At 47.7% G+C, this 14,804-nt stretch overlaps 1 protein-coding gene across 1 annotated transcript; it reads left to right on the top strand.

Moving 5' to 3' along the window:
• Positions 1–3,237: 3,237 nt before the first annotated feature.
• LOC121134663 (40S ribosomal protein S2-like) lies at positions 3,238–4,417 on the top strand. The gene has a single exon (XM_040733225.1). It carries the CDS (start codon positions 3,765–3,767, stop codon positions 4,314–4,316), a length of 552 nt encoding a protein of 183 aa, XP_040589159.1. The 5' UTR covers positions 3,238–3,764; the 3' UTR covers positions 4,317–4,417.
• Positions 4,418–14,804: the final 10,387 nt, after the last annotated feature.

Genomic DNA, 14,804 nt, shown 5'->3' with positions numbered 1-14,804 from the left:
CTTAACCACCGATCCACCTCTCTACCCCCTGAAATTACTCTTTGTTTTAAAAATTGTGTGTGTATGAGTGTAATATCCCAAGGACAAAGTTTTGATCACACAGAGTTTGAAGCTCTGACACCGGCCTCTTTCGTCCTCTTTACCCTTGTTCCCGTCTGTGAGAATAACCAGCTACTTTGAAGCCTGACCTGGATTACCAAGTGTACACATCTTACGGCAGTGCACACTGGAGACAGCTTCTGGGGACTGGAGTGTCTTAGAAAATTATTTTAAGATGTGTTACATCTGTTTGTGCTGTGGAACAGTTGTTTTAATGATGCAAAGACGTGTTGCATTCTTTTATGTTGCATTTGTTTGTTTAACTCTGTGAAGCTGTGTTACTTTGCCTGTCTAAAAACCTGATGGTCTAATAAAGAGCTCAACAGCCAGTAGCAAGGCAGGAGAGAGGATAGGCAGGGCTCCCAGGCAGAGAGAATAAATAGGAGGAAAAAATCTGGAAAAGGGAAAGGAGCAAGAGAAAAGGGAGAGGAGGACTCTAGGGGCCAACCACCCAGCCAGCCATGAGGTAAGAGCGAAAGTAAGACTACAGAAGCAAGAAAAGGAAGAAGCCCAGAAGCAAAAGGCAAATGAGATGAGAAAGACTGGTTAGAAACAAGCCAAGCTGAGGTGTGATTTATTTGGGATTTGGGTGGCAGTCCCCCAAAAGAGCCCCAGGAGCCAAAGAGTCAAAAACAACAACCAGCTACACTGGAGAGGTGGCCCAGTGGTAAAGAGAGCTTGTTTCTGTAGCACAGGACCCGGAGCCATTTCTTAGCAGCCATGTGGTAGCTCAGAACCATACACAACTCCAGGTCCAGAAGAGGCAGGGCTGTCTTCTAACTTCCCTGAGTAGCAGGCACGCATGGGTGTACATACATATGTGGAGGCAAAACACACACACCATGCACACATACACACACAACACACACACAACACACACACATATACCACACACACCACACACACATACACATAAACACACATCACACATGCACATGCGTGCACACACACATCACACATACACACACACCACACACACACACACATACACACACCACACACATACACACACACACCACACACACATACACACACCATACACACATACCACACACACATACACCACACACATACATACACACACATCACACACACACTACACACACATACACACACTACACACACATACACACACCACACACATCACATAGCACACACACATCACATAGCACACACACATACACACACTACACAATACATACACACACATACATACCCATACACACACATAAACACACCACACACACACACACACACATGCACATACACACTAAACAAGATTTTAAAAAGAAATAGCCCCTGGACTTGAGACCTGAGAAACCTCAGACAAGGGCCAGTGGGTAAAGGTCCCGTCACTAAGTCTAAGGACCTGAGTTCAGTCCCCAGAACCCACATGGCAGAAGTAGAACAGGTTTTGGCAAGTCTTCCTCTAGTCTTTCACATGTGCACCATGGTATAGGAACATGCCAACACATACAAACACATATGTGTTAGTAAATGTAAGGCAATATTTAAGGACACTCAAATAGGCAACGAATAGCTCCAGTTTTAACAGCCAGATGTGGTCCTCCACTCCTGTAACACCAGCACTTGGGAGACAGAAACAGAAAGATGAGGAGCTCAAGGCCAGTCCATGTTACATGAGAAACTATCTCAGTTAAAAAAAAAAAAGCCAACAAAAGCAGGCCTTTTGTGGCAAAAATATTTAGAGGTGAGAAGGAGCTTGAGTGAGCAGCCTGGAGGATTGGGGGGAGTGGAGCACCTCCAGGAAGCTGTTTGCTTTGTCAAAGCTGTCCCTGGAGAGGGTGGCACCTGGCAGAGAGCATGTACAAGTCTCTGCAGGTGACACTGGATGGCACTGCGGTGGCACAGCCGTACTAGGAAAAGGACAGGTCACTACAGCCGCATGGAGAAATGAGTGCCCGCTTGGGAGCTGGGGTCCGTTGCCGTGGGAACCAGCCGAGGCTGGGCCTCCACCGGGCCTCCGCTCCCCCCCCCCTCCACTTCCACCCGCTCTCCTAAGCTATCACACTTGATCTCCCAGACAAGGCCTACACGGGAAGAGGGGGTCTCAGGAGCCATGGGTTTACGAGCATGCTCACTCTTACCAGCTGAGCTATCTCTCCAGCTCCTATAATTTGTATTTCTGTTTTCTCATTCTACAACAGGTTTTGTTAACTGATGTTGCTTTTGAAGCAGAGTTTCCCTTTGTAGCCCTGGCTGCCCTGGAGCTCCCTATGTAAGACCAGGTTGACCTAGAGTTCATGGAGATCCACCTGCCTCTGCCTCCCAAGTGCTGGGATTAAAAGCCTGCGCCCACCATACCCAGCTTTACCGTATACCACCTAATTCTTGGTAATTGATGGGGATAGGGACAGTGAATTTACAGAATAACATTCATTGAAACCCACAAAATTATGAGATCCCACTTTTTTGCCCTGTTACTTAAATCTCTTTCCTTTCAGGAGGTTGGGAGAAAATACAACACAACTTTAATCCTGAACTTGCATCCACAGTAGTAAAATTATCTATTTTGAGTTTCACAGACTCTTCTCGCGCACTTTTCTTAGTGAACGAGCTTCCTGCTATAAAATTGCAGGCGATGAAAAGAGGCAGGAACAGGAGGGTGGGTGCCTAGACATGGGTTTGGAAGTCACAGCACGTGTGTGTGGGGGGGGGGGTTCAGAGGACGACTTTGGGGACTTGGCTTTTTCCTTGCACTGTGTAAGTTCCCAGGTCAAACTCAGGTCATCAGGCTTAGGAAGTACCTACCTGTAACTGCCACCCTGATAGTCCAACACATTTAACTAACAAAACATTGTTCAGGAGACCTGAGGCAGGGAGTTGAAAACTGAGCTGGGCTGTATGATGATCCCCTGTCTCAAAACTGAAATGCATTGATTATGTGGACTGGAGCTGGGTATTAGTGGTACCCGCTGGCTGGTGCCTGGTAGTTTTGCATTTTGTTTTGTCTTTTTCTCTAGTCCCACATTGGCACACCAAAGCGTTGTTTGTTGTTTTTTACTCTTTACTCTTTGGGGGACCCACCACCCAGCTCCCAAATAAATCACACACACAGGCTTATTCTTTCTTATAAATACCTGCTCTTAGTTTGACCTATTTCTAGCCAGCTTTTCTTAAATTATCCCATCTGCCTTTTGCCTCTGGGCTTTTTCCTTCTCTTACTTCTGTGGTCTTACTTTCTCTCCTACCCCACGGCTGGCTGGGTGGCTGGCCCCTTCTTTTCTCCCTCCTTCATCTCTCTGGTTTCTCTCTTTTTCCTTCCATTTTTTCTCTCAGCCTGTCAGCCTCACCTATCCGTCCTCCTGCTTTGCTGTTGACCAGTCAGCTCTTTATTAGCCCAATCAGGTGTTTTAGACAGGCAAAGTAACAGAGCCTCGCAGAGTTAAACAAATGCCACATAAAAGAGCGCAGCCCATCTTTGCATCGTTAAACAAATGTTCTGCTTCTTCTACTTCGGGAAAACGCCAAGTGGCGGATGACACCGGTGCAGCGGGAGGGCCTGGGGGCCCGGGATTAGGCGGCCATGGCAGCGGTCTCAGGGGCCTCGGTTGAGGCTGTGGTTGAGGCCTCGGGGCTCGGGGAGGTAAAGCAGAGACAAGGAGTGGATCCCCATCACCAGGCTGGGCCGCCTGGTTAAGGACATGGAGATCAAGTCCCTGGAGGAGATCTACCTGTTCTCCCTGCCCGTTAAGGAATCTGAAATTATTGATTTTTTTCTGCCCGCATCCCTAAAGGATGAGGTTCTAAAAATCATGCCAGTACAGAAGCAGACTCAGGCTGGCCAGCGGACCAAGTTCAAGGCTTTTGTTGCTATTGGGGACTACAATGGTCATGTTGGTCTTGGTGTTAAGTGCTCCAAGGAGGTAGCCACAGCCATCCAGGGGGGCCATCATCTTGACCAAGCTTTCCATTGTTCCTGTATAGAGAGGCTACTGGGGGAACAAGATTGGCAAGCCCCACACTGTCCCATGCAAAGTGACAGGCCGCTGTGGCTCTGTGTTGGTGCCTCTCATCCCTGCTCCCAGAGGCACTGGCATCGTCTCTGCTCCTGTGCCCAAGAAACTACTGATGATGGCGTTGTTGACGACTGCTACACATCAGCCAGGGGCTGCACTGCCACCCTGGGTAACTTTGCCAAGGCCATCTTTGATGCCATCTCCAAGACCTACAGCTACCTGACCCCCGACCTCTGAAAAGAGACTGTGTTCACCAAGTCTCCTTATCAGGAATTCACGGACCATCTTGTGAAAGCCCACACCAGAGTCTCTGTTCAGAGGACCCAGGCTCCAGCTGTGACCACTACAAAAGGGTTTTCATACAAGAAAAATAAAGTGAATTAAGTCTGTAAAAAAACAAACAACAACAACAACAAAACAAACAAATGTTCCACAGCATAAGCAAATGAAACTTGTCTTAAAATAATATTCCACAACAGTGCCTGACTCTGAGCTCCACATGAGCCTAGTTACCAACCTCATCCTACCTGAAAGTTGATCCAGGGATCTAGAACCACTTTTACTTTTTCCATGCCTAACCCTTCCTGCCAGGGAACTCTTAACCAGAGGTTAACTGAATCAGCAATGTGGTACATGGGTTAACCTGGCTAGGATATATCCTCCTTTGTGTGTGTGTGTGTGTGTGTGTGTGTGTGTGTGTGTGTGTGTGTGTCTTTGTGTGTGTGTGGGGGGGAACAAGCACACGGTGGGGATTAAACCCAGGGCCCACCCATGCTAAGCCACACCCTCCCCGTTTCTGTTCTCTGCATTGTACCTTGCCTTTCTCCACAGTGAACTTCTGTTTGGGGACCTCCGCGTTCTTCCCTCGTGATCATATCTCAGCCGCAGAATGTCTGGTCTCCGTTGAATATGTCTTAGGACTTGGTACCACCTCCTTATAAGTAGAAAATGGGAAGCCGGGCGGTGGTGGCGCACGCCTTTAATCACAGCACTCGGGAGGCAGAGGCAGGCGGATCTCTGTGAGTTCGAGGCTGGGCTGGACCGATAGCCTCCAAAACAATACAGAGAAACCCTGTCTCGTAAAACCCAAAAAAAAAAAAAAAAAGAAAAGAAAATGGGTTTCCTAGGAGATAGTAAGGCGTGATCAGCGCAAGGAACTCTTCCGGACCCATGGCTGAGCATGGTTTTAAATCTTCTCTCTTTGACAGTCATACAGCTTAGCACCAATATTTTAAGTAGGCGAGGCATAGTGGTATACACCTGTGATCCCAGCACGTGAGAGGCAGAGGGAGACTGCCCAAAGTTCAAAGCCAATCTAGTCCTCGTAGTGAAGTGAGGCTAGTGAGGGCTATGCAGCAAGATTTGCCCCTCTCAACAGCAGCAGCAAAAGGTGGGAGGGTGGTATAAAGCTGGAATGTGAGCAGTTGTATGCAGATACACGGTAAGGGGAGAGCTGGTGGTGCTCCCCCCAGGAACTAGTCATTTTATAGTCATTTTATAGCTGCCATGAGACTGGACTTTGAAACTAGTGTCACATATGTAGCCTTGTTCTGAATCTTATAATCTCTTCAATTTATGACCTAATATTCAGGGACTTGAAAACGGGTCAAGGGTACAAAAAAAAAAAAGGAGCCTGAATTACCAGAACAAGCAACCATGCCTAACCAAATGTAATGGACTAAAGCATAGAGCCCCAACAATTAGTGAAGGGGGCAGAAGGGGGGAGAAAGTGGCAAGTGTCAGACAGACATAGCTGCCAATCAAACATCACTCAAGAAGGGGGAGGAGGATAAGAAATCCCGTAGCAGCTGGCTCTTTAACCAGTGATCCAAGGAGGGGCCGTGTCTGAGTTGTAACTCACTTACTCATTTTAAGCCCAGCCAGTAAATCTTACTGGGCACCTCTAATTGATGGGCAAAGGAGTCTGGAGATCTGGATAACGTCTTGTGAAAGCTAACTCCGTGCCAGCTTGCCTGGGCCAACAGATGCCCAGGTAGCTATTAAATATTTCTACATGCGAAGGCTGGAGCAACAGCTTAGCAGTTAAGAGCACACTGGCTGCTCTTCCCAAGCACCCACACTCTGTAACCCCAGCAATGTCTTCCTGGCCTCTGTGGGCGCTAGGCACACAGGTGGTATAAATCTATGCAGGCAAAACACCCACATACATGAAAAAGAAAATTAAAATATTTCTATATGTCAGTGGGAATATCTCCAAAAAGACTAACATTTATTTAAACCTGAAGACTGAGTAGAGAGATTACCCTAATTGATGATAGTGGGCATAGTCTAGTCCACTAAGAGCCGGACAGGGGAGAAGGACTCGGGAAGGGTCAGTCTCATTGTGTTTAAGCCACATCCACCTTCTGCTGTAAGACAGCAGTCTTCCTGGTTCTCCGCCTTTGGACCTCCACCACCGAGATTCTTGACTCTGGCTTGCAGATGGCAGGCTAGGACTTAACAGCCTCCAGCTCCTTGTGAGCCAATCCTATGTAAGAAATCTCACTGAGCTGTCTAGCTCTCTTCCTCTGGAAAACTGTGACCAAGCACAAGTCCAGACCTTCCTATGTACCCGTCCCATTCTCTTGTAAAACTGTAGTGTGTTTTCAACACAGTAGCTGAAGTAAGCTGATTTTGAAAATCTATCACCCGAGAATCGATGGCAAGCTCAGAAGGCGCTAACTCAGGGAAAATAAAATAAAGAACTAGAAAAGGGGATAAAAGGGACAGAGCTGCTGCCAAGAAGGCTTGGGCCCCACGGGCTAGAACCATCTGACACGCCCTGCAGAGACACAGCAAAATCGTGGGATCCCAGGACAAGCGGAAGTCTGCATGTGTGCCAGTGCAGTGTCCACACAGTGGCGAGGATGTGAAGCTTTACACTGGATGGTCAGAGGGTCTGTGTGGCACCATGTCAAGAAGTACATGCGTGCCCAGGAAGAGAGAGAAGTCTGTGGTTCACTGGCTGTTAAGGCAGCATGTAGACCTATAGTTGACACAGTGTTTATATTATAGTTGAAGGGAAAGACAAAAATCACAGGAGAGACTTAAAAATTAGCATTACCTGCTCACGCCTTTAATCCCAGCACTCAGGAGGCAGAGGCAGGTGGATCTCTGTGAGTTCGAGGCCAGCCTGGTTTACAGAGTGAGTTCCAGGACAGGCTCCAAAACAATACAGAGAAACCCTGTCTCGAAAAAAAATTATCATTACCTGCCTCTTGAAACGTTTTGATGACTTCTTGTCTTTATTTCTGGTAAAGCCACAGCCCTCACAGTTAGGAAAGCCCTGTCCTCCCAGTTCTCTCTGTGGACTGTCCCAGCAATCTGTCCTTACCGCTCCCTGCTGGGCTGGCCATAGCACCTTGTGCACTGGGCATGGCCTCCCTGCACTGGGCGTGGCCTCCCTGCACTGGGCGTGGCCTCCCTGCACTGGCTGATGGTGTGCTCGCTCTCTTCCCTACCGCCCCCACACACACTGCTCTGGGGTCATCTCTCCAGCATCGTTATTCTCAGGTGACTGTGCATAAAGGTCCCCAAATTCCTGTTCTCTTTCTCCCTTTTTTTATTTGCTCCCCCCTCACCCTGTCACTGCCTGGCACGAGGAACATTGTAGTTGTTTTCTTCCTGCCGCTTGGGGCATAAGCTTCTCTGGGGATAGAGATTTTTGGTCTGTTTGGGCCACTGCTCCATCCTGGACCCAGAACTGGCCTACATTGAACAAATGCTCAGTAAACAGCTGTTGGCTGACTGTGTAGATAACTATTTGTCTAAATGCCTTGCAAGTCCTTTGGACCCGTAGATTCCTTCGTGTCCTATAGAGGACCTAGCAAGCGGCAGGATGTGGCTGATGACCAAGCACACTGTGGGGAGAAGGGTGACCTTTCTGGTTTTGTTTGTTTGTTTGTTTGTTATACTATTAAACTACCCCTCATCGCTGAGCTGTTAAATGATGGGAAGAATACAGTGTGGATGGGCGGCAGGTACCCTGGAGGAGAAGGGTAACAGTTCAGCAAGGACGCTGCCTCTAAGTAGCAACCCCTGAAGACTAAAGGCAGCTGGGACAGCGATGCACAGTGAAGTCTCAGTACTTAGGAGGCTAGGCGGTCTCAAGTTCAAGGCCAGTCAGGGCGTGTAGTAAGAAGTGGTCTCAAAAATGTTTAATGTGGCTAAATGATAGAACATTTGCCTAACACACATAAGCAGGGGGCCCTGGGCTTGAACCAGCACAAAAAAAAAAAAGAAAGAAAGAAAAAGAAAAACAGAGACAGTCAGGTAGGCAGGCTCTTGTGAGGTCAAGATCATCCTAGATTCCCTTTGTGAAGGAGGCTGATTAAGCCTACTGTGCAAGGCTGTTGGAAGGAACAGGGCAAGTGCCTGTGGCGACTTTGAGCTTGGAACGTGCTTATTAAATAGTAGCTACTGATGGTCAGCCACTGCCCCACCCAGTACAACCACACCTTGCTGACAGTGACTATGCCACCCATTAGGAAGCCCAAGGCCACTCAGCTCCCTTACCTGATACGGTTGTGAGGTCTTAGAGTCTTACAGTGTACAAGGCTGTGCCAAGACCCACTCGGGCATCTCCCACAGTTCATTTCCAACTTTGTCCAGAAGCATCGATGACATTAGACATTGGAAGGATGCATGTGGCATACTTCAAAACTGATTAGGTGGTGTTAAGATAAGCTTTTCCTTGCTAGCCGCTTTGGTATATCACCCGCCAGCCGCCTGGGCTCTGCCGCATTGTAGTCCCCAAATAAACACACAAGACGCTGTATTAATTATGAAGCTGTTGGCCTTGCTTGTTTCTTACTGGCTAGCTCTGACTTAAGTAATTACCCCATAATTGTTAATCTAAGTATGTCTCTTACCGGAGAATAGTTCTGGGCTTCCTACCCCATGGCGTTACATGTCGAACTCTCTCGTGTTTCTCCTTCCCAGAGTCCTCCTGGACTCCTAGTCCCTCCTATCTAGATTCCCTATAGGCCAGACAGTGCTTTATTGACAAATAACAGGCAAATAACAGGACTTCCCCAACAAGGTGGATTTATGAAACCAACGTCAAAAGAATCCCCCAGTTCCCAGGTGTCGCTCCATGCTGTTATAACACCACAATTCAACAAGAGAGGTGCTGTGTGTTTCTCTGGCGTGGACCTTTCCCAAGGGTATGGAGAGAAGATGGTCTGTCAACCTGTCTTTTCCTCTGAATGCTTTCCTTCTTCTTTCCCCGAAGTTCCCCTCCAGTTACTCCTGCTCCTCAGCTCCCCCCACTGTCTAGTCACATTCCTATTTACCCCCCCCCATCCCCATCTTTCCCTGGTACTCTTAGAACTTGATGATTTTGTGAATTTCTTCTTCACCTGCCTTCCCGAGAGTCCTTCTGGGTGTGTCCCTAGGTTCCCAACCAGCTTTTCATCCTCTAAGGCATGTCTGGCCTAAGTGCAGCCCCGGAGCTGGAGAGATGCCTGAGTGGTTAAGAGCACTGACCACTCTTCCAGAGGACCTGGGTTTGATTCCCAGCCCAGTCACAGCTTACAACCTTCTTTAAGTCCAGTCCCAGGGGCCCGAGACACTCTTGTAGCCTCTGCAGGCACCACACACACACACACACACACACACACACACACACACACACACTACACAAACATACATGTAGGTGAAACCCGTATACTCAATAATAATTTTTTTTTAAGTTTAGTCCCAACTATACTCACTGGGAAATGCTTCTGTCCTACCCTGTCACCAAATCCAGCCCGGTTTGAAAGTTGCTTTGCTTCCTTCCTATTTCAAACTGGGGGATGGGGAGGGAGGGAGGGCAAGCTTAGCTTGAAAGAGTTAATATGCAGACAGCACTTTAGAAATATTTATTTATTTTATGCGTATTTTACCTGCATGCATACATACATGTACCGTGTGCATGCCTGGTGTCACAGATGCCCTGGAACTGGAGTTGCAGACAGTTGTGAGCTGCCGTGGATGCTGGGAATCGAACCCCGGTCCTCGAGAGGAGCACCCAGTGCTCTTAACCACTGAGCCATTTCTGTAGGCCTGGAAATAATATTTTTAAAGACAAGAGAAATGGAAACACTCAGAAAACCAAGCCTTTGTGTGAGTTGCTGTGCCCTTGTATCAGCCATTGAGGGTGAGGGTTCTAAAATCATGGCATGTGCCAGGCGGTGGTGGCGCACGCCTTTAATCACAGCACTCGGGAGGCAGAGGCAGGCGGATCTCTGTGAGTTCGAGGCTGGGCTGGACCGATAGCCTCCAAAACAATACAGAGAAACCCTGTCTCGAAAAAAAAAATCATGGCATGTGTCTGAGAAGGGAACCCAGGAGAACCACTGACCTCAGGCATCCATTCTGGGGTTTGTAGGAGGATCCTGTACTTCTTCTGGAGTGTCCCCCCAAGTTTCCAAGTTATCCTGCTCACTTGCACCCTTGGCCAACGCAGTACATTAGGGAAGGCCTGACTAACCTCTTTCTCACTTGCCAGCCGGCTGCCAGAACACCGGCTTCTCATTCTCAGAGTCACGAGGGTTTTCCCTGGGGAAGAGAGGGCCTGTAACCAGTTCTTGCCTTGTTATCCCTCCCCTTTCTCCCTTTTCTGTCAGCTTCTAGCTGGACTATGGGAAGGGTCCCAGGAGCCTCAAAGCCCACGCCTACAGCACAGGTTCACCCTTGAGGCACACGCTACCCAGGCAAGGAGAAGCTCCACGTGGACAACTTACGACTCTGGTTTGTTTGGCTTTATCTGCCTCTGGTTGGCATAAACACTTCTGAAAATGGGCTGCAGCTGCAGCCTTTTGCTTTGGTCTCCTTTAACAAGGGTTTATAAAACGACTCACTATGCAGAACACATGCTCTAAGTATAGAATTACTTGGTGGATTGAAACAGTGTGGAGGGATGTCAGACACATGTTTAAAATATACTTAAAATACATAATTATGTTGTGGGCCAATCAGGTACATAATTCATATTTGGATGCCCCATTTAATTGCTGCTTACCTAGGGGACTGGAACCTTTCTTGGGTCCTGGGTTAAACTGCAGATTTTTAGAAACCGTCCAACCACATTATTTACTTGATTCATTCTGGTCTCTTGTGTCATGAATTCTTTGCCAAAGGAAGGGCTTTATATGCAGAATGAGACAATTAAATGCCCGAGGAGGTGGTGTGGCGGCTGCCCATGTAAAGAGAAGGGCTCGTGATTCGGAGATAAACACCCCATCGCTGGGCACAACCCCAAAGCTTTAAAACGAGCGCACTTTCCCGTCCCAACATCTCCTTATAGGCCCTTAGGGAAGAGAAAAGCAAAGCTTATCATTCTGGAGTTTTAAAGAGGACCACAGGGGCATGAGGCTGGGTGTCTTCACCTCCCTAACCCAGCGAGTCCAGGAGTTCCTCCAGCTCTGCCCCCTGGAAAGCCCTGCTCCTCCTCCCCCTATAGTACCATCTCAGAAAGCCTCCCCACCGGCACTCAACCTGCACGCCTTGCCCACTCTGTCTCGTCCAATCAGGAACGATCTGTGCACGTCATTTAACTTCTCCATCTCCTCACCTGTCGCGTTCAGTGAAAGTACGGACCTTATAAAGCTGATGATATCTTAGGACCCAGCCAAGCATACAGCAAGATCTGTTCTCTGATCGGCTCCACATTTAATATCCTTAGGACTATGCTCACTTTTCAGGTCAGGCATGGTGTTACATGCCTGTTATCCCCGCACACCAGAGGTGGAAGCAAGAATATTGTTGGGGGTCCAGGCCAGCCAAGGCTGCATAGTGAAACACTGTCCACAACAAGCAAGAGAAAATAAATCCCTCCCCCTCTCCCCAATGCCACCATCAATGCCCCCATTCAAGCAGTTGTGGAATTCTCCGGTTCCCCTGATCTCTCCCAGTGCTGATCTTTTCTGGTCCCCCAGCCCCATTCCAATCCTTTAAAACTCTATTTTATTTTATTATTTTATTTTTACCAAATCCAGGCATGCTGCTCCTACACCTAGAAGTCTTCCATGGTCCCATCCATTGTTCAAAAGCAAAAGTCAGCTTATATAAACAGCTACCAAGGCCATTTGTGGTCGGCCCCCACCTCAAACTCCAGCCCTGGTTGTGTCCTGAAAAGTTACATTGAACTATGCCTGACTTCAGCAGTTACAGATCAAAGGTCATCAGGCCCCCTTGTCACCTCCACTTGTGGAAATAAGTGACAAGTGGACTTTCTTGGCACAGCAGTATCAAGGCAGTTGGAGAACCATGCTCTCTGCCCCCCTCCCTGGGCAAAGCCTGCCATTTGTGTTTAGTTCCCCTGGCCTCTAGTACCCTCTGGAGGGGGCGCTTCTGGTGGGCACCAGGCTTCTCATGACAGATAATGGAAGATTGAGAGCCAGATTTTATGGCTTCTCCAGGCATTCTGGAAGCTTATTCATGCCTTCTGTCAGTGAGCGACACCCCACACGGAAGCCCTAGACTCTTGTTATCTGCTTTGTCCTCACTCACCCTCCTTCCCACCTCTGCCTCAGACCAAAACGAGGCTCTCTCCTGTCTGTAGGTAGACAAAACTGTAGGGCTGGACCGGGGGGGTGGGCTGTGATGGCTGTTCGTGTTCGCCAACTTGACTACATCTGGAATTAACTGAGATCCAAGCGGCTGGGCACACCTGTGAGGGATATTTTCTCAATTAAATCATTTGAAGTGGGGTGACCCACTTTTAATCCAGATCTTCTGAGGTGGGGAGATCTGGTAGCAGCCTACACAAGGGCATGAAAGAAGGAAGCTTTCGCTCCTTGCCTGCTGCTGGCTCCTGTTCTCGTTGCCAAGTCCGTTCCGTCACTGACATTAGAGTCTACTTCTTCAGGACTTCAGTGTGTACTGAAGACCAGCTGAGACATCCAGCCTGGTGGACTGAACAACTACTAGATTCTTGGGTCTTCCATTGGTAGGCAGCCATCATTGGACTAGCTAGACCCACAGTCTGTAAGCCATTCAAATAAATGAATATGTATGAATATATTATAATGAATATATGTACACACACAACACACACACATATATATACATACATATACATATGTACATTCTTTCTGTAAATTCTATCCCTCCAGAGATCTCTAATTCAGGGACAAGGCTGCAGATCAGCAATAGAGTGTATGTGTAATGTACAAAAGGTCCTGGGTTCAATCCCCAGGTATCAGAAGAAGAAAAACTCCTGGGCTTGATTCAAGTACTTCTTCATTGTATGGCCCATCCCAGACCTGTGTTTCAGAGCTTGAGGGAGATTCCTCTAATCCATGGGTATATGGGAGGCCTTTTGGCTTCTAATCCTGGGTCTTCTAAAGCTTTCTTTCTTTCTTTCTTTCTTTCTTATATAGGATAGGTTGAATTTTTATTTTCTTTTTTTAAATTTATTTATTATTGACCTATACATTTTCCCCACTTACCTTCCCTCCTCCCCTCTCCCATTCCACCCTCCACCCTGGCCCCATGCTCCCAGTTTATCCATGAAATCTTGTCTTTTTCCCTTTCCTAGGTGAATCCATGTATGTCTCTCTTAGGGTCCTCTTTGTTACCTAGGTTCTCTGGGGTTTGACCTTTAGGCTGGTTGTCCTTTGCTTCATGTATAATACCCACTTATGAGTGAGAACATTCTATATTTATCTTTCTGGATCTGGGTTGCCTCACTCAGGATAGCTTTTTCTAGTTCCATCCATTCACCTGCAAATTTCAAGATGTCATTGTTTTTTTTTTTTTATTGCTGAGCAGTACTCTATTGTGTAAATGTACCCCATTTTCCTTATCCATTGTTCAGTTGAGGGGCTTCTAGGTTGTTTACAGGTTCTGGCTATTACGAATAATGCTGCTATGAACACAGCTGAGCAAATGTCCTTGTGGTATGATTGAGCATCCTTTGGGTATATAACCAAAAGTGGTACTTCTGGGTCTTGGGGTTGGTTGATTCCCAGTTTCCTGAGCAACCACCATACTGATTTCCACATCGACTGAACAAGTTTGCACCCCCACTAGCAGTGGAGGAGTGTTCCCCTTACTCCACATCCTCTCCAGCATAAGCTGTCATCAGAGTTTTTGTCTTGGCCAGTCTTAAGGCTTTCTTTAAAGAGGTATTGCACTGTCTTGACTAGGTTTGTGCCAGGGGTGTCTGTTTTGTGTTACTCAACTTGTTTTTAGTGGTGATTGTCAATGGGACAGTTGCCCTGACCTCTCCTCAGCGTGCTTATCAGGCACCTGAAGACAGACTCTAGACTCTCCCTCTTGCTAATGCACCCACACTAAATTGATCTTTTTTCTAGGCTTTCCAGTATTCATTTGGTTCTTTTTATTGGCTTTTTATTGAGGATGGTGGCCAGACCTGACTTGAGACACAGTTTGTGACCACCCCAAGTTTGATACCTCTTATTTTCCAGCTGATGACAAAGCCACAAGTCCTGAGTTTGGGGGGGAGGTATTGCCTGACTCCTCACAAGAAAACAAAACACATCACATCACATGGCACAAAGTTGCCCAGAACATGAACTTCCCTAACTAACCCTGCTGTGGGCTTGAGTTCCTGTCTACAGGGTCAAGCCAGCCCAGACGACCTGGGCAATGGAGACAGTTCACCATTTGATGACATGCACTCACTTTGTTTTCCTTTCCCAGACTTCAAGGCTGGTGATGATGTACCATCAGAGAGTGACTTCTTCCTGGAGAGAAGCAGAGGTTCAGGGATGC

The sequence above is a fragment of the Mesocricetus auratus genome, unplaced genomic scaffold (genome assembly GCF_017639785.1).
Source record: "Mesocricetus auratus isolate SY011 unplaced genomic scaffold, BCM_Maur_2.0 Super-Scaffold_100029, whole genome shotgun sequence".
In the NCBI taxonomy this organism is placed as follows: domain Eukaryota; kingdom Metazoa; phylum Chordata; class Mammalia; order Rodentia; family Cricetidae; genus Mesocricetus; species Mesocricetus auratus.
Note: the sequence above shows the minus strand (reverse complement) of the source record. Positions and strands in the feature narration are given on the sequence as shown.

Excerpts from the sequence above, each read along its gene's own strand:
- LOC121134663 (XM_040733225.1), top strand. The coding sequence starts at position 3,765 with ATGGAGATCAAGTCCCTGGAGGAGATCTACCTGTTCTCCCTGCCCGTT.